Below are 19,433 nucleotides of genomic sequence, written 5' to 3'. Positions count from 1 at the left end.
CAGCTGCCTGGCCGGCCCGAGAGACAGCGGAGATTCATTACCCGCCGACACAATGACCATTGATGGCCCCGTGGCGTTATTCAAATCCAGTACCAATTGCAGCCGAGCCCCTTTCTCCGCGCCAGGCCCGTATTGTTGGAGCGGCCCACTAAAAGCCCGCCCCGGCCCCGAGCCGCCAGAGGCGCCCGCTCGGGTTCAGCCCTGCGCCTCGCCAGCCTGCCGGCTCCCAGCCCGGCTCCCAGCCCGGCTCCCCGGGCGCTGCAGGTGACCCGGCGGCGCATTCCAGCGCTCCCCGCCGTCCCGGCCACCGCCGCCACAGCCACCGCCACCGCCGGCGCCCCGCTCGCGACTCAGCCACCGGGAAGCGGAGAGCGCCGGAGCCGGTGCGTGCGCGGGGCCGGGCGGGGGCGGGGACCTCACGAGGCCAGCAGCCCGCACCCCGGGCTCGGAAACGCGCCCCGGCCTCCGGCCCCTGCTTTCCGGATTCCCGGCGAGCCCGGGGAGCCCAGGCTGGGGGCGGGGAGAGGGGAGTTGGGGTTCCCCGGGCCTGACAGGGGAGATTCCCCCGACTCAGGGCGGCGCAGAGACCCAACGCGGGCTACTCTAGGGACCCCGGGCCGCGATCGAAGGAGACGCACGCCAGGGGCGATGGGGATCCCCACGCAGGGTCGGGATCCGCGTGCCTGCTCGTCCACCTTACCGCGGGATGGGCCGCGACCGCTGAGCGTCTGCGAGGTAGTGGGACGCGCAGCTCCGGAGATCTCCTGGTCCGGCGCTTTTAAGGAGCCAAGCGGAACCCCGCACGCAGGAGACTGGGGCCCCGAACTCGGGGGCTTTGCCACTGATTGTCCAAACGCAATTCTTGTACGAGTCTGCGGCCAACCGAGAATTGTGGCTGGACATCTGTGGCTGAGCTCCGGGCGCAACAGGGGCGGAAGCCGCAGGGACAGAGCTCGGCGCAAGCGAGACCCCTCGGGGAGGCGGCTGGTTAGCCCCAGCGCGAGGATCGCTGCCCCAGCCGGGCGCGCAAAGGAGGGACGCCGGTCCCTGCCACCAGCGCCGCCATCCTCATCCTCGTCGTCGTCGTCCTCCTTCTCCTCCTCCTCTGCGGGTGACCAGTCCTGGCTGGCGGGGGGCCTCCAGTCGATCGCGTCGTTTTTCCCTTTTTCAAATTTCGGCCGGGAACGAAGCTGGCACGCCGCGGCTGGGCACGATTGTGGTCCGGGGAGCCCGCCCTCGGCCCGAGCCTCAGCAAGTCAGGGGCGAAAGAAGATGCCGGCGGAATGGGCTCGCTAATTCGTTTTGAATTGGTTTTAACCTAACCCCCACAAATACCCCCCCCAAACAAAAAAGCCTAAACTGACCCTTAAATCCCAAATAAACCGACCCCTCCCGGCAGCCCCATCCAGGCGGACCGATGGGCTGAGCCTCCTCCAGCGGCTCCAGGAGTCAGGAATCGGAGAAGCGTCGGGAATTATGCGCTCCAGCCGGGCAATCGCCTCGGCTTTGGAAACAACTTGGACAAACGAATCCTTTTCATTAAAGACAAATCTTCGGAGATAGTGGGGTTTACTTATTCGTTTATTTCCTCCAAAGCGAGGGTTCAGGAGTTGCGGGGCGGGGGGGAGGGGGCAGTTGGGCGTTGTTGAGGCTGAGCCCAAGTCACCTGTTCCTGACCCTTGTCCCACTGGGGGCTGAAAATGACCTGAAATGTCACCAAGCAGGGAGGGTTTGGGCCAGTTTCAGCATCCCTCTCCCCAGAGAACCCAGTTTTCTTGGTGTAGCCTCCTGCCCTACCTCTCCGCATTAATTGGGGGTGCCCTGGCAGAAGGGATATCCCACATCTACTCTCCCTCTTCCCACTGCAGACGGGAAAGGAATCCTATCATCCAGTTTCCAGGACCTGGAATCCCAGGTGGGACAATGGGCCACTCCAGTGGAGCTGGAGGCAGGGAGGGACCTCCAGGTTACAGCAATCAGTGAGATCATAGGGGGCCATTTCAAATCCCTTGCTCTGTTCCCTAACATGGAGACCATGACCTCAGTACTGAGCACGGGCTGGTCATAAGCCTTTCTAGACAGCACTTGGACTCCAACACTGGTCTTAATTTGCACTCAGACCAGTTCCTACCCAGAACCCCAACATGGCTCGCCCCTACCTGCACATACCCAGAAAGTCTCTACCCACACAATGCTGGAGAAAAGCTCAGAAGCCAGAGGTCATGTGTCCTCTAGGCCTTCAGACTGATGTGCACACACATCCCCTCTACCCCCAACACTGCTGAGACAACTATTTGGCACTTTCATCTCCATAGGAGACAGATTCCACCTTAAATTACTGACATTTAATGAAAAGCAATGTTTGGGGTGGGATAATGTTAATGCCCTAATTTTTTTTTTTTTGAGGTTTCCCTCCAGCAACACTTTTTCTCCAGGTCACAGGAAAGGAGGTTTAAGCAGTCTTCTATGCCATCCCTATTCTGGTTTCTGGGGCTGCTGGCTGCAGCTGGTAGGACAAAGCCTGGCCTTGGACAGACAAGTAGAGAAGTGTCCTGGGACCCAGATTGGTCAGCATGGACTGGCTCTGCCATCCCCTTCTCCAGATGGCCCTATTAGACCATCTCTCCCAGACAGTTTCTGTGGTCTGGTTTTTAACCCCTGCCCTCTTTTTGGGTGAAGGGCAGCTCTGGAAGCCCTAGGCTGAGGGCAGAGAGGTTGGATCAGGGACCTTGGCTCAGGGGATGTGGGGTGCCACTGGTTTCTAAAGATGAAGCTCCAGGCAAAGCTAGTAAACAACCTAGTCTTTTATTTGCCTAAGGCCAGCTGTTGCAGGCACTGAGGCCCCAGGACTTCCAGAAGGGATGGAGGGAGGAGGGGCAAACCATCCTGCCTACCAGGTGCTGTCTGCCCCTATTCTGCTTCCTGCAGGAGGTGGAAAGAAGATAAAGTCTACGTTTGTGCCATCAAATATAATGCTTCCTTCAGATACTATAAATATTTAGTTGCTGTTGAGGAGGAAACTGAGGCACTCTGCCCCCCCCGCCCCCAGCCTCTTATGTGCCAGTCCGAGGTTTTTGCCTGTTCCTCTCCAGAATGAGCTGCAGGCAGCCTTTTGCTGGGGGAGGGTCTTAGGAGCCCATCTGGTGGCCTGTGGGGGGGGGGGGGGCAGGCCAGCCAGGGTCAAGGGCTGGGGATGGGGAGCAGGAGGAGGGGTGTGGTTGGAAGAGCAGCTGCTGGGAGGGGGGAGTTAACACTGAATAGGGGACCCCAGCTGGGGTTCCATAATGATATCAGTGGGGGACAGCCAGAGCCCTCTGCTGTCTAGATGGGGAAACTGAGGCAGAGAATCCTCTTATCCTTGAGAGGGGAGGGGCCTTCCCCATCAGCTATTCCAGTCCATTCATCTTCCCCAAGAAGACACCACAGCCCAGGAGCTGGAGTGCCTTGTCAGTGGTCAGTGTTCAGCCTGACACACAAGGAGTGGAAGGCAGCTGGGTCACCTGGCCACGGGGTCCCCTCCTGTTGTGACAAACCAGAGGGGCACCCTCCCCCACCTCAGCTGCTGGGGAGGGAGGCAGGGCTGAGCCTGTCCGCCTCTACTCACGTGCCTGAGAAAGGCTCATTTTTAGCACCTGGCCTCTTTTCCCTGCCTGGAGGGAGCTCAGGGGACAGAGCAGGGAAGAAAGCAGCCAAGGGGGACAGGGAGACCTGGAAGCAGGGCCCCAGGGGATGTCTGATTGTGCTCGTCTCCCCACCCCAAGGGAGCCCGAGCACCGAGTGGGGCCCTCAGCCGCCATGCAGTGTGGATATGAAGAGGATGCTGTCCTGGTCCTGCAGCTGGTAGTCCAGCTCGCCCTGGTCCAGGAGAGAAAGGACGAGATTGTCAGTGGTTTCTCCTCAGCTGTCGGGTGGGGAAGAGGGGGCCTGGCCGCTTTGGAAGAGAAGGAAAAAAATCTACCAGAAACATGGGTGCCCTACACACAAACCTGTAAATCTTCAGGATGGAGGAGAGTGAACCACTTCCTCCAGCTACCCGTTCCTCTCTGGGGTAGAAAACTTGAGTGGCCTCAGTTTGGAGGCCAAGCAGGACAGAGGACTAGCCAGCCACCCCCACTGGGCCTGACGAAAGACCCAAGGCTGTTCTGGGGAAGCAGCGAGGGGAGGGACATCCCCTGAGGTACTGACCAGCAGTTCCCAGTCGGCATCGTTAACCAGCACCAGAATTCCTGGTCGCCTGTGGGAAAGAGGGTGTAAGGAGCAGGGCGTGAAGGGCAGGAGGTGGCAGGGATAGAAAGGCTAAGACACTTGGGCGGGGGAACAGTGTGGTGGGAGCTGTTCCTCCTGAGATTCTGATTAAAGATCATCCAGAAGTGGAGGGGACACTAAGTTTAAAGGAACCCAGGCCAGACAGTCGTAGCCTTTAGTATGATAAGGAAAACAGGTGCAAATTCCAGCACCACCTCCCAGACCTCGGGCAACTCATTTTGTTTCTCTGAGCATCAGTTTTCTCTCTGAAAATGGCACAAATTACACAGCCTTCATCCCAGGTCTGTGCCAGTATGAGACAGGATGATGTGTATCAGGTACCTGCCTGCCTGCATCTATCCTGGTAAGCACTGGTAGCAACATATTTTCCCAGAGGGCTCACCACACTCTCCTAGGCTTTCCACAGGCTCGTCCTGGACAGGCTATCTTGGCTCTTTGGAATCAGGGAAAGCTGCCAGTGGCCTCAAGCACCCACATGCCCAAGAGCAGCTCTGCCTAGTGGTAAGGCAAGGGAGGTTGACATTTGGATGGGTATCTGCCTGGTCCCTGCTGGCAGTAGCCCAAAGAGCACTACTGTTCATGGGGATGGCTTCCATGACCTGAGCCAGGGGTTGGATGGCAGCCTTAGCTCCCAGGGTCTGCTGGTGACCTCTGCGTCAAGGGGGTGATAACTGGGTCCCACAGTGCCTTGTCCACCTCTTTTACACATTAGGTTGGCCTTCTTGTAGAAGCAGAGTGACTTCTCGGGCCATGGAATGTGGCTCTTTTCCCAGGAGGCCAGACTAGGTCTGGGACAAAAGCTTTGGGCCAGGGGTAGAGCTAGCTTTGGAGTGAGCACAAATATGCACGTGTGTGTGCACGATGTGTGTGTGTACCTGTGTGTGTATACACATGCGCACAGTGACTCCCCAGAATTCTAGACTTGTGCACTCCAACACGGTATCTATGAGCCATATTCACATTTCCAGAGCTCAACAGACTCCTATGTTTAGCAGCTACTATATTAGCACAGATACACATTTCCATCATCATAGAAAGTTCTACGGGACAACAGAAGTCCCATATTGTTGAGGGATGAAAGGGACCATAGGCAGCATCTTTTTCTCAGTGCTTCCTGTGTGGAGAGAGTAGCTGGAGCCCAGAGACGGAGGAAGGATAAAGGGGCGAACAGGACCCTGAGAAGGCTGTGAGTGAACCCAAGGATAGGGGCTCAAACCTTCTCCCCACCCCACCCCCTGCCCGCCTCAGGGAAGGGAAGAAAGGGACTCACACGCTGTCTCCCTGGATGAACAACTCTGGCCGCTCTTTTAGCAAATTCTTCTTGATCCAGACAAGGAGACTCCGGATGTCCCCTGGAGAGGAAGGCACAGAACAAGCTGCCATCAGACCCCAATGATGCCTGGCCCCCAGAGCCTTGCCTGGATCAGAAGGAAGGGAACATGGGGCACAGGCGGCCTCTTTCAGACCAGGCTGTCGTCGCCTCTGGACTTGCAGTTTCCCAAAGTGAGGAAGTGGGTTAGGGAGCCGGCACCTTTCCAGAGAGGCCCTCGGAGAAAGTGGCACTGCTCAAGGCTTATAGAGGCAATGGGCCTCCACATAGACTGCAGAAGGAACCCACATATGTGGGAGGGTGGGAGACAGATCCCCACCACAGGCTCTGGGAGACAGTCTGAAGCTAAAACAGACAGGCTTCTGAAGGACCCTGAAGGACCCCCGCCACTCTTCTCTCTTGAGCCCATCCCAGACGATGGGGAGGACTCAGCTTTGCTCTCAGAGGGGTCTGCATATATTTCCCTTTGTGAGGGAAGAAAAACAATTGCTGAGCCGATAACATCAGTTAATTTCCTCTGGCAGAGGGAGAGAAGGATCCTTCACCAGCCAGAGCTACTGACAGATTGCTGCCCCACTACCCCCACCTTCACAGAGCCCCCCAGGCCGGGGACAGCCACCCTAAAGAGGCAAGAGGTTCAGGATCAAAAGGGCCTCTCCTGCTCAAGCTTAGACACTGGGATCTGCCACTCCGTGGTTCTTGGACAGCCACTGAGCTCTGTGCAGACCACATGGAGGCTGAGCCACCTGTCCCTGGGTCACCTCTCCTTTCCTAGGATCAGGGTCCTAGGCCACAGCATACTGAAATCTGGCTCTAGAAACTCCTCAAAGCCTATGGCTCCCAACCATCCACTCCTCCAACAGACTGTCTCCCAAGGCGGCAGGAGTTCCTACTCTCCCTGAGGCCACTTGAGGACAGAAGGCCCAGGGGAGTCAGTAGGAGCTTGGGGCTGCCTACCTCTATCCTGACTTCATCTCTCAGAGGGGTCCGCTGTCCTGGGCCCACACCTGAGACAAGGCTCAGGGGCAAAGCTGAAGAAAGGCCCAGGCAGTGCTTTGGTTTCTCTGTGCAGTGACAGCCTTGGCATGTAAGTAAGGGAAAGGCTGCTTGGACAAGCAGCTCCGCTCTGCCCTAGTCTCGGTCCAGCAGTGTACCTCAATCACAGAACCAGCTTTGGGCAGGGTTTGAAGGCATTCTCCCTGACCTGTATGCCACCCTCCTGAAAGGCAGGCAGGCTGCACCCGGGATGGACTCGCTCACTATGCTCCATGCCAACTTCCCTGGATCATCCGCCAGCAGAGCACAGGGCCATGGGCAAAGTGTCCAATATCTGAGGCTGCTGCCTTTCAACTGGAATTCCTGCTTTTAAACAAAGCAGATCGGATCTGCAGATCATGGCTCCTGGAGTAGGCAGGGGATGGGTGTTGCCTCCAACTAGCAGCAGTCCGTTTGGACTTCTGGCTGGGTTCCTCCCTTAGGCCTGGTTTCAGAGGTTCTCCCTTGGCCTCCATCTTGGCACTGTCTGGTGGGCCGCCAGCCCATATATCTTGTGGCCGCTCGATACAGCCGCTGCGGTCTGACACATCCATCAGCCAGCCGTGGCAGGCGAGGTTGTGCCTGTGTGTGTGTGTGTGTGTGTAGGAGCTGAGAGGCACTGGGCAGTGCCTGGCCGAGGGTCACCAGCTGCACCTCCACAACCCTGGCTGGCCTGTACAGAACCAGGACCCAGTTGGGTTAACGGTCTGGGGTCTCTCCAAAAGGAGGAGTCTTCTGTTCCACTTTGGATAGGCTGGGGGCTGGGGGGAGGGCTACTGGTCATGTCAGGGTCATCCAAGTGATGGCACCATCATGGAGTCCCAGGGGGGTGGACTAGGGGGTGAGCCTGCTGTTGGTCCAGGCTCATTTATCATGATGCTCCTCTTGGCTGAGGTCACTCCCTCCCTCCTCTGTGCCCCCCAGGCCTGCCCACATTCTTGATAGCCTGTTTCCATGGTGAGGTCGCCGTATTGTTCCCCCATGCCTGGATTTGGGGGTGGGGAGAGGTGGAACTTGCTGCTCCCTTCTCAGGGAGGCCTGCAAGGGCCACTCGGCCTGGCCTGAAACACACCCCCAGGGACATCTTGCTAGGCTTGCTGGGGCCCAGACAATATGCAAATAGCCTCCAAGCCAGATGGTCGGCTTCCAAACACGCCCAGGGGAGGAGAAGGGTTAAGCAGAGTCAGGGACTGGTGGCTCTGGGGAATCACCCGTCCACCTTCCCTCTCTATGTCCTCCTGCCTTCCCACTTTCACTGAGGGTGGTTTCCCTCCTGGGATCCCATGCAGTCATTCACAAGACAAATATTTATTGAGCAACTACTACGTGCCAGGTGCTAGGAAGACGGTGGACACAGAGCCTACCCTCATGGGGTTAACAGGCCGGCAGGGGGGATGGCTGCTATTTATTTCATTAGTTGTGATACATGCTATCTCCTTCATGCAGGGGCAGGAAAATTTTTCTGAAGATGTTCACGTTGATGTCAAGGCCTGAGGTATGAATAGGGCAGAATGGGGAAGTGTCCTAGGCAGAAGGAACATACACGAAGGCCTGAGGCAGGATGGAATTGGCAGGTTCAAGGTAAAAGAACAGAGAAGCCAAGAAGATTAGCAGAAGAGGAGGCCAGAGCAGTCGCCAAGGGGCCAGATCATGCAGGGCATGCTGGGGCCTTGAGATGGGTCTGTTCTGGAAGAGGCCTCTCCTTCCTCATGAACCCCAAGCGTGCTCCATGGATACAGAACCCACACTGCCTTGGCCAGTGCTCCATGTTTCTCTGGCCACACACGTTACCAAGAGCCAGCTCAAATGCACGGCATGACCATTATGCACTGGAGTGTTCTGAGGACCTGCTGCTGGGCACAGCACACAGCACAGAACCTTCCACCAGAACCCGCCTGAGATGTTTGCTGTACATGTGGACAACTTCAGAAGGGACAAGAGGCTAAGAACAGAGATAGTCCTGGTTCTGAGTTTGAGCCATCACTTTCTGTTCCTATTACCCTGGCTATGGGATTCTCTAAGCCTCAAACATCTTTCTGTGGCAAGTGGGAATGGTTAGAACACTTCACAGGGTTGTTGCGAGGATCAAATACCATGATCCATATGAAGCTCCTGGCACATTTGTGCTGTAATTGTTCTGTGACCCACAGGAAAAACCTGTACCCTTTGCTCTGTCCCAATGTCCCGAGCTTCTACATGCTCTGCTCAGGCCCCTGGCACCCTGGGATGTGCTTGGACAGCCTGGCAGGTGGAGTACAGTCAAGTACTCATCAGATAGCACTGGGACTGGCTGGGGCTTTCTGTGGGATTCATTCCCTTGCCATCAAACGTGAGAGACAATGAGGGAATGTGGGGAGGAGGGCCTTGGGAATGGCGAGGCGGCCCTACACACTGGCCTTCCCTCCATTTTATTATTTTTAAAAATAGTTGTTGTTGTTGTTGTTTTTTAAAGTAAACTCTATATCCAATGTGGAGCTTGAACTCACAAACCAAGATCAAGAGTTGCCTGCTTCACGGATAGAAGCAGTCAGTTGCTCCATTTCCCCCATTTTAGATGTTCAGACCCCCAATGTGTTCTCGGGACAAGGCAGGCAGGCAGGAATCACAGTCTGAGGCTGTGGAGGCCAGAATGCCAGCGCTGGATGAGCATCCAATACAAGGTCTCCAGAGGGAAACCTGGGGAAGAGCAGTAGTGGGAGCCACTGCTCTATGGCGGGGTGGTTAAGAGTTGGAGGTTCTAGAGAGAGACCCTGGACTGCTGCTAGATGCCCTGGGTAGGAAGTCACCTGGCTTCTCAGTGTCAGTGTCAGCCTCTGACAAATGAGGACAGCAATCTAAACCCCAAAGCACTGCCATGAGGGTTCAAGCATAAAGTAGCAGCAGGCCCTGTGGAGTGTCCAACACAGAGGACAATGTCCATTTGCCCACAGGGACTCAGGGCTCCTTATCCTCTGGCTGCCAGATCCCTCTCTTGCAGGCTGCTGGCAAAGGGGCATCATGCACACCACTCAATGATGAGCACCTACAAAAGCTCCCACTAGGACTGCTTGCCCTGGTAGACTGCCCTTGTCTGGGGACACTAACCAACCCACTTGGCAGGGCCACTGGTGTCCATCCTAGCTTCTTGGGCTGAAAGAGCACAATCATGAGGTCTTATCTGATAATGAACTGCCAAATGCAACAGACCCACATCCAGCCTCTCTTTGATCACCTCTAGGGAGAACTTTTCTCCTAACTAGTAATCTGTCTTCCTGACACCCTCCCCCATGAGCCTGGTTGGTCCATGGGGACCACACGAACAAAAGTGGCCCTTCTTCCCCACGCCACTAGGATCAGGGAGGGCTGGATCCCCTAAGTCTTCTCCTCCATGAGGTTAAACCGCTCCAGTTCCCACCAAGTCCACCAGGCTCCAGGCTCTTCTGGGAGCCCACCCCAGGCCTTAGTTGAAAAGGGAGAAGAAAGAGCAGGGATGGGGGAGTAAAGGAGAAGAGAGGGTAGAGGGAACATCAGAGGGTCTATTTACAAGTGAATGGGGGTAAGAATGGAGCAGTTTGTGGGCTAAACTGGCCTCAGAAGGAGGTTTACAGATGTGCAGGGGACGCTCCTCATTGTTTAATTAAGCAGAAAGTGGATCTTTTCAAAAGCAATTTTGCACAGGGACTGGGAGGGACTGGGGGAGAGGAGGGCGGTGGGGAGGGGATCAGCAAACAGGCCCCAGAGCAGAGAAAGGAACAGCTGGCCTCAGAGAGGCTGTGAAATGCATGCTAAGCAGTTTAAAGCGCCGGGAGCTCCCTCCAGCTCCCTGGCCGGCCACCCTGTAATACAAAGGCAGGGCAGAGGAAGGGCAGGGAAAGGTGAGGCCTAGTGTCTCCTCCTAAGGACCAGGGCAGGTAAGGCCCTGCCTTTGTATTATGGGGAGCGGACAGTCTGTCTTCCCTGACATTTTAAGTTTGCTCCAGGGAACTAACCAACCAAGGGCTGGGAGCCTTGCATTGAAGAGACCCTTGATGCATAAAAGCCAGCCCCCAGTGACAATATCTGAAACTGATGGCTTCTACCAACCTCTGACAATCAAGGAGATGACCTGTTCCATGGAATTGGCTGTTAGAATATTCCCTTCTATAAGCATACCTTCTGGCCAACACAACCTGATGTCTAGAATTGTGTGCTTAACTCTTCCAAACTGCGGATGTCCAATGGATAACCAGCTCCGTAAACACTAAATCTAGCCCAATCTCCCATTTCACAGATGGGAAAAGAAAGGCCCACAGAAGTTAAGTGATCTGCAAACTCACACTGCCAGGGCTCCTCTTACAGGCTCACCCCATTTGGCCTTGCCCATCTTCTTTTCCCAAGTTGGCTGGTTTGAAAGCTCTCCCCTGGCCCAGGACCCAGGGCCTTGGAGTCCCCTTGTTTGTGAGACTTGTCACAATCCATAATCTTATGGTTGCCATTTTCTCCACTGGAGTCTCCAGGACCTGCTTGGCCAAGTGGCAACCCCTGGGCTGGGAAGGCTGCCAGTTGACAGAGCTGGGCACAGGCTGGGGGGAAGAGTGAGACTCTGCCGGCAGCACCCGCTGGGCTCCTGTGTGCCAGGGTAATGTCTGGCAGCTGCCAGCCGGCTCTGAGGCTGCGGTGCGACCTATGCCTCTGGGCGCAGCAGGGCAAAAATAGGAACCAGGAGTGGAGATCTACAGCCAAGGGCACAAAGACTAGGTCAAGGGGCCATTTCAGCTTCTCTCCCCTGTTTGCTTTTCTGTCATCCCAGAGAGGGTAGGGTAGGACCCAACTTACCTGCTAAGCAGTGAATGGAGGCTGAGAGATTGAACACCTGGGTCTTAGCCCCACTCCCTATTTATCTAACTCTGGACAGGTCAACATCTCTCTCTCGCTCTCTGACGTTTGGTTTCCTTGGTCATATATAATATATACTGGGGTCATTACAAAAATCAAAATAAGTAGCTGTTAAAAGCATGAGCGAATGGGATGCCTGCGTGGCTCAGTGGTTGGGCACCTGCCTTCCACTCAAGTCATGATCCTGGAATCGGGGATCAAGTCCTGCATTGGGCTCCCTGCAGGGAACCTGCTTATCCCTCTGCCTGTGTCTCTGACTCTCTCTCATGAATAAATAAAAAATCTTAAAAAAAAGCATTAGCAAATGAACAAATGAATAAATGAACAAATAAGTGAATGAAAAGTGTAAAACCCAGAAAAAACACTGCAGGTGTGAGAGTCATGTGGGTGACTCAGGGAATTTGTGGCACCATGCAAGGATTTTGGAGACCCTGGAATATGGTTCTAAATCCCAGCTCTGCCATTCATTCATTTATAAGATTTATTTATTTACTCATGATAGACACAGAGAGAGACAGAGAGAGAGGCAGAGACACAGGCAGAGGGAGAAGCAGGCTCCATGCAGGGAGCCCGATGCAGGACTCAATCCCGGGTCTCCAGGATCACGCCGTGGGCTGAAGGTGGGCACTAAACCGTTGAGCCACCCAGGGATCCCCAGTTCTGCCATTTAAATAACCATATGGTGTGGACTGAAACCCTTGACACCTCTGAGTTTGGGTTTCCAGTTTTTAAGAAGGGAGCTATATTGGGAGTCACCACCTAAGTATCTGTGACAATTATTTGTATGACCAACCAGGGTTGTGCCTACCATGCTCAACTCAGCCTGTGGCTCTCATCACACCGGATTTTCTTCAGTTCCTGGACTTAGGTGAGGCTTTTGACCAAGATGCCCTCCCAAGAGCTAGTCCCTCTGCCTGAACTGGACCCCTGCACCTGTGCTCTCCTTCCCAACTTACCAGGCTAGCTGCTGCTACTTCTTTTTTTTTTTTTACCCTTCAGGCCTTCACCTCAAACTTAGCTCTGTAGAGGCCTTCCCTCACCATCCGCTCTCCTTCAAAGTACCTGTTTGCTCTCCTTATGCTAATGCCCACCACCTGTACGGTTTGCATTAGGTTTTTTCCTGGTTTACAACCTGCCTCTGCTTTTTTTTTTTTTTTTTAATTTATTTATTCATGATAGTCACACGGAGAGAGAGAGAGAGGCAGAGACACAGGCAGAGGGAGAAGCAGGCTCCAAGCACCGGGAGCCCGATGTGGGATTCGATCCCGGGTCTCCAGGATGGCGCCCTGGGCCAAAGGCAGGAGCCAAACCGCTGCGCCACCCAGGGATCCCCTGCCTCTGCTTCTGATAAGCTACATGTCGGGCAAGAACCACATGCTTTGCTCACCACCGAATACCCAGCTACTAGTACAGTGCCTGATATAAAGGAGGCACTCAGAACAAGATATGCCAGCCACAAGCACAAAGTGCTTACTTCCAGCTCTGGCACATGGTAACTCCTCAGCCAAGGGACAAATGAAGGGGACTGAAATCACTAAACCTGGGGACTTCTGTGCCATGCTAATGCAGGTGAAATGAATCATAACTCGTGAGACTTTACTAACTTCCTGGCCAGGTCTTTAAGGCTGAATCTTTGAGAGGCTTCTGAGAGCCCCTTGTTCCCTCCCAAGGCTGTGTGGCCATCTGTCAAACTAAGAAACAGTCACCTTTATTTTCATGGGTCTTCCCTCACCGGGGACACTCTGTTCCCCAGTCCTCATGCCCACTCCCAGTTCAAGGATGGCAGTGTCCTGGACTTTGGTAAGTGTCCCCCAGCCTCTGAAGGTGGCACATAGATCGACCCTGTGCCACTGCTCTCCAACCCAAAGGAGGGTCAGGGACGGCCTTGGCAGACAGTGAACTTGGGCAACTGTTTGATTCTTAGCAAATGTGTGCACACTTCCAGAAAAAACCTGTCAGACCTCATGACCATTTCTCAACTGCCTACTTCCCTAAACCTCATTCTCCTGCCTCCTCATACGATTGATTTCCCTCACCTCAAGAACTATCTCAGCCCTAGGTGGAGATGGGCTTACATGTCTGTTCTGCCCTTGGGAGGATCCATTGCTAGAGCTGCAGAACAGCTCTAGGGTTGTGATGCCCAGGCTTCTGTCTCTAGGCTATGGGGGATATTTACCCAGCTGGGCTCCTGCAGGCTACCTCTTCAACAACCCCCTCCTCGGGTGAAGGCAGGGCCTGGCTCATATTTGCGTGTCTCTCCAGTGCCTGGTACACAGTCTGACACACAAGAGGTGCTCAGTATATACTAGTGAAAGGAAAATGAACCAGTGCTTGAATGGACAAATGGAAAAAAAACCCACTGTCTCCCTTAGTCAAGTTCCCCCATCCCACCTCCTTTCTGGCTGGATACTTTTCACCTCAGCTAATCCTCTCACAGTGTTAGCCCATCCACACTGTTCCATTCTCGATGAAACCAAACCCCTTCATGAGGACACCTCTCTGCTGCTATCGGAGAACAATGGAGATGCATGCTATAGCTTTTAGCACATAGGGATTTATGCTTTACCTCACATGTAAGAATGCTAAAGCTCAGAGAGGTGAGACCCCTGGCCCGAGGTTCTTTTTTCTTTTAAGATTTTATTTATTCATTTGACAGAGAGCACAAGCAGGGGGAACAGCAGAGGGAGAGGGAGAACCACTGAGCAAGGAGCCTGACTCAGGGCTTGATCCCAAGACCCTGGGATCATGACCTGAGCTGAAGGGAGATGCTTAACAATTGAACCACCCAGGCGCCTCTGACTTGAGGTTCTAAGGAGATCCAAACTCAAGTCTGTCTGAATACAGAACCTGCATCTGTAAGGACTAAATTATGCTACCTCCCTCTTGCGCAGCTGGCTCATCTCAGGGGAGGGGAAGGGAGAAGGGTACTCTGGTGATGTCTCTTCCTTACTCTCCTCCCTACTACTGGCCAGGGAAATCCTACCCATTCTTGGACAGGACTGAGTGAACCCTTAGACTCCTCTTCCATGCCCCACCCAGAGAGGGGCTCAGAAAACTCATACTCACAGGGCTCCTCCTGTCCAGGCAAGGTGACCTGATGTTTCTTTACGCCATCAAACAGGAGCTCTGCACCGCCTCTGCAAAGGAGGGCCAGAGAAAGATAGCCAGGTGAGCTCCTGCAAAAATCTAGCCAAGACTGAAAACTGAGGAGGGAGTTGATATTAGAAGCCCAAGAGAAGCACAGACCAAGGCTCAGGGACATCAGTGGGGTACCAGTGTGTGACTGATTCTCAAATGTGACTTCCTGACGTGGTCAACGAGGATGTAAATAATTTCCACCAATCAAGCGCCTAAATTTGCAGGCTCTCATATTTACTCCTCTGCTTTCTCAAGAGGCAGCTCAGCATATGGGTGCAGAGCACAAGCTTTGGAGCTGATGCCCCATGATGGAAACCACATTTCACCTCTGCCTGATGCCCAGACCATTGGCACGTGACTTCATGTTCTCAAGCCTCAATTTTTCCATCAACAGAAGTGTTGACAAGCCACCATCAGACAGAGACCCTGCATTGTTGAGGGGTTTCCTCTGGCCAGGGGATGGTCTGAAATGCCCCCTGCTTGTGCCACACACTGCTGGCCTGGTAGGCACACCACAGTGCTAGAGGCTGAGATCCACTGGGCTTAGCAATAACTTTGTCATTTACAAAAACATTCTTCACCTCATTTCACCCACAGGGCATCCCAGGTAAGGAGGAAGGGAGGCAAACGTTATTAGTTCCACCTGATGGAGAAGCAGGCTGAGGCCTGGAGAGGTTAAGTGACTTGTCCAAGGTCACACAGGCAGTGGCTGAAGTAGGATCTAAATTCCAGTTGGTTTCTGCTCAGCCCCAGCAGCCTTGGCAGAAAGAAAGCAAGGCTCCCCAAGGTCAGAAAGCCCCTTGAGGGCAGATCTTGGTTCATTTCTGTGTGCCAGCACCTGGCCAAGGGAAAGCTGGGACAGCAGAGCTGCTTGGAGCCACGTCCAGAAGCTGGGGCTTATGATGCAGACACCAGGGCTCTTTCAATGCCTCACAATGCTTCTTCCTCTGGGTCTCCTGATTCCCATCTCAGACTTCACGTGGATCTTAACTGAGAAGGCCTTAACAGACTTTTGATGGATGTGAGTCTTCCCACCCCACCACCCTTTCCCAATTTCAGAGAACAGAGATGTCCTGAGACAGTCCACTGGGAGGCAAAGGCAAGGCAAGCATTGTCATGGGGGAAACATGGGGCGACTGTCATCCAAACAAGGTCACGCTTTGTTGATGCAGAAATGTGGAGGGGGAGAAGAGGCCCATCTGTGGCCGCGCGCACGGCCATTTCAGCTGCAAGCCTGCACAGAGCCTCCATTTATCCCCTTCCAAGAGCTTCGTTCTCTCCTGGGTGGGGGCTGGCACATGCAGCAGCTGGGGTGGGGGAGGGTGACAGGCAAGGGGGCTCAGGAGTTGGGGGTCAGAGAAGAGGGGTGGGAATTGGAGGCCCTGGGACCCAGGCAAACACCCAAGAACAGCCAAACCTGGTGGTGCCAGGCTCAGAGGCCAAAGCTGTTTTTTCCTTTGGAAGCGGATCAAGAGAGAAGCAGTCTGGCTCAGAGTGACCTCTCACCACTGGGTTCACTGGCCCCCAAGAGAGGGGTTGGCACTTCTACTGCCAGCACATCTGGAGGGGAGGAAGGTGAATGCCCAGCCTCTGGAGAGATTCAGGGAGGTGGGCAAGTGGCCTGTGTTGGCCCAGAAGAGAACCAAAGCCAAACTTTCTGCAGGGTTTGCTCTTCAAACTCAGTTAAGGAGTCACATCTGAAGATACTTCATCTTCCCTTCACCCCCTAATTCCCGATAGGAATGTTTGTTGGTACCAGTGGCTGCTACAGACGCTCCCCAAACCGCCTGCACTGTTTCCAGCTTATCTCCATCTGTTTGTCTCATACAATTTTTGTTTTATTTCCCTTTTACCTGCTAGAGTATAAGCTCTGCCTAAAACAGAGTCTGGCAAAAAGTAGGCACTCAAGGAATATTTGCCAAATGAATGAAAATGCCCATTTCTCCTTCTTCTCTGAACTCAATGGCACTACCTCCCTTTGCCAACACCTTCTAGACTCAGAAGAAGGAAAAGGGGTGAGGGAGAAGGAATCTCACACCTGGACCGCAGGGACATACAACACATCTCTACTGCGTACTTTGAATCTTGTATGATCTGAGAAAATTAGCTGCTAAGGACGGTTCTGGAGGCAAGACAAAGGATGGCAGAACTGGTTTCTGACAAGAGAGTACAAGATGTGAGAGGTCTTCTAGAGTTTATCAAAGTTGGTGGGACTCACAGGACCACATCTGCTCCAGGGAAAGAGGCAAAAATCCTACCTGGACTCTTTAAGGACCAGAGTGGCACTCAGGAACAAAAGGGAGAGAATGATGGGTAAGGAGATTTCTTTGCAAATTTGATCAGGTTCACAATGAGGGGTGAAGGAAGTCCACTAAGAAATGTAGGTAACGAAAGACAGGCCAGGGGTCAAAACATGCACTGAGACAAAGAGAGAAGGAATCTGGGTTTGGCATCATCTTAGACATTCTTGCTTCCTGAAAAGCCACTATTCTCATTGGATACTGTGGTGGTTAGAGGAGGTATTAGGAGATGGGGAGATGGGACAGGAATGTCGTGGGGCTCACTCTTACTCTGGGGGGCAAAGGAGGCTGAAGCTAGAGATGTTTAGACTAGAAAAGGGGTAATTAAGCTAGTCTGTAAGCTCTGGAAAGCAGGGGCCATATTTTCCTCATATGACTTCCCTACTGCTGCCAGCATAGTACTCGGCAGAGACATTTCTGATGAACAAATACCTTGTTTGACTCAGTGAGAATGAAAGGTAAGCTGACTGCAGATAAACCTGTACACCAGCAGCCTGCAGCTTCTCCCTTTTCAGCTCTGCTGAAGCCAGTCAAAGCAGCAGGAATTGGCCTAGAACCTTTAAGCTCCAGGGGGTGGGGTAGGGTGGGTGTATAGCTGAGCCAAGGGTCCGTGAAGCAAAATAGTCAGGAGGCCAGACCAGTATTGTTCTAATTGGACCCATGGGGCCAGACAATATTGTCAATTAAAATGCAGTTAACATTCATGAGACTACCCCCTTCTTCTAAGGGACAGAAACACTGAACACTGGAGGGACATGGACAGAGTTCTATTTATCTTTGTATCCTCAGTGCCTGGCTCACTGCCTGGCACATGATAGGCACTCAATAAATGGCTACTGAATGGACTAGCCAATAAAGGGAAAACATGAAAGAAACTGAGGGCATCCAATGGAAGGCAAGGCATTTATGGGTAGAGGTTTTAGATGATTATTTCAGACCTTCCCTTTCATATAAGCCTTGGCTTGTTCATCTTCACACACACATCTAGTCCTGGCTCTTCCCATGTGACTGGAAATTATACCACCCATTCTTGGTCTCAGTTCCTTTGCCTTCTCTCCAGGCTCTGCAGTTTCTCTCATCTCTGAAATTACATGACAAATCTGTTTGTAGGGGATGGATAGGAGCTTGAGGAAGCTTCCTCCCTGATCTAGGTTTCTTCAGCTACTGGTGTGTGTGGCCCAATCCTGCTCCCCTTGTCTTGTGAATGCTGTACTGGCAACTTAGCCTCCTCCACTGTGCTTTTTATTCATCCCCGTTACCTCCACCTGACTCAAGACTTGCAGAAGGCAATCAGCAAGTTTACTGAAGGTCCTCAAAGGGCTTCAGGTCTGTTTTAACACCCCCACGTCTTGAAAAGAGAAGGAGTCCCGTCTTGGCTACACATCCCATGAGAAACAAGGCTCCAGGGACCGTATAAGCGGAAACTGCTGCCCGAAGGAAGAAATCTGGGGGTGAAGGATGGTCCTTCTCGGGTTCTAGAAGCTCAGATGCCAGACACACGGCCCTGTCCAAAACGAGATTAGCAAGGAAGGTAAGGAAGTCGCCAGCGCCAGCTAACCGTCACGGCTTTTGGATCCAGCAGGGTACAGGGCGCTGAGGAGTGCCCAGAGAGCACTCCACGCCCGGACTTGCGCCTCTATTCCCGGACATACGGTCTTGTCGCCGGGAGACCGAACCTCTCACACACTCCGAGGCGGGTGGCGCAGCTCTGGGAAGGCGCTTGTGGGCCTCGGCGACTCGGCCGTGACAGGGCCTAGAGCAGAGGGAGGGGAGCTCCGGGCCCGACGACTTCAATCCATCCCCACGGCGCCCCAGCTCTGTGACTCACCCGAACTCCACCTCCACTGACAAGGGCGCCGCCATGTTGAGGTAGCCGAACTCACAGGAAATTCCCCTCAACTTCCGGCGCTTCCGCCCCACTTCCGGTTGCCGCGGACGGAAGAGGCGGTGCCCAGGGAGCCATCCCTCCTCAGCTATTGGAGGAAGGCCGGGAGCGAGGAGCCGAGGGGAGGTCACGGCGCTGTTGGAGGCTCTAGGCTTGGTCTTCGGGTGCGTTTTAGGGACGGGGCTCAGGGGGCTGGGGGCGGGGGGAGGTGGGGCAGCGGCTCTTGGGAGCTACGGCGCGAGCGCGGGAGGCGGGAGGGCGTCCTCGCGCAGTACCTGTGAACCACGTTATTGGTTATCTTGGAAAAAGTTACGAATCTCTTCGTAAACCCGCACACCATTTGGGTGAGCCCGTCGGTTCGTCTCGGCTTGATTTGAATTATAAGTGACTGCAAATCTATTTCCAGCCCAGCAGTCGCTCCTGAGCTATTGAGCCCCTATCCAGCGGCCCCTTTGGTTATTGATTTGGGTTTTACTCTTTGAACAGATAATTTATCGCACGATCTCTGTGCACCAGGCATCTTGGTCGGTGCTTCCCGTGCAGTGGTGAACGGGATGGGTAAGGTTCCTGCCTTTAGGGCGCTCACACAGTCTAGTGGGCCAAGCTAGTTGTAATCAAATAAGCA

The 19,433-nt window shown here is 53.9% G+C and overlaps 1 protein-coding gene and 1 long non-coding RNA gene across 2 annotated transcripts; one reads left to right on the top strand and one right to left on the bottom strand.

The window, feature by feature from the left end:
* Positions 1 to 20: 20 nt before the first annotated feature.
* Positions 21 to 1,562, top strand: LOC140605809 (uncharacterized). Its single transcript, XR_012008352.1, has 2 exons — positions 21 to 383; positions 1,400 to 1,562. It is a non-coding gene; the product is annotated as an uncharacterized lncRNA (long non-coding RNA).
* A 1,224-nt stretch (positions 1,563 to 2,786) lies between these two features.
* URM1 (ubiquitin related modifier 1) lies at positions 2,787 to 18,885 on the bottom strand. The gene is made up of 5 exons (XM_072778146.1): positions 18,752 to 18,885; positions 14,552 to 14,622; positions 5,537 to 5,618; positions 4,186 to 4,234; positions 2,787 to 3,855 (listed from the first exon to the last, which is right to left on the bottom strand). Exons 1-5 carry the CDS (start codon positions 18,784 to 18,786, stop codon positions 3,787 to 3,789), a joined length of 306 nt encoding a protein of 101 aa, XP_072634247.1. The 5' UTR covers positions 18,787 to 18,885; the 3' UTR covers positions 2,787 to 3,786.
* Between the last annotated feature and the right edge of the window lie 548 nt (positions 18,886 to 19,433).

This window comes from Canis lupus, chromosome 16, assembly GCF_048164855.1.
Source record: "Canis lupus baileyi chromosome 16, mCanLup2.hap1, whole genome shotgun sequence".
Taxonomy (NCBI): Eukaryota; Metazoa; Chordata; class Mammalia; order Carnivora; family Canidae; genus Canis; species Canis lupus.
The sequence above is the reverse complement of the archived record's forward strand: the minus strand, read 5'-3'. Positions and strand labels throughout refer to the sequence as shown.

Bases quoted from the DNA above. Each gene is read 5' to 3' on its own strand.
- URM1 (XM_072778146.1), bottom strand. From the start codon at position 18,786: ATGGCGGCGCCCTTGTCAGTGGAGGTGGAGTTCGG. The intron at 4,235-5,536 runs GTGAGTCCCTTT...TCTTTCCCACAG, and splicing joins TTCATCCAGGGAGACAGCGT to GCGACCAGGAATTCTGGTGC. The intron at 3,856-4,185 runs GTCAGTACCTCA...CTCCTGGACCAG, and splicing joins ATGCCGACTGGGAACTGCTG to GGCGAGCTGGACTACCAGCT.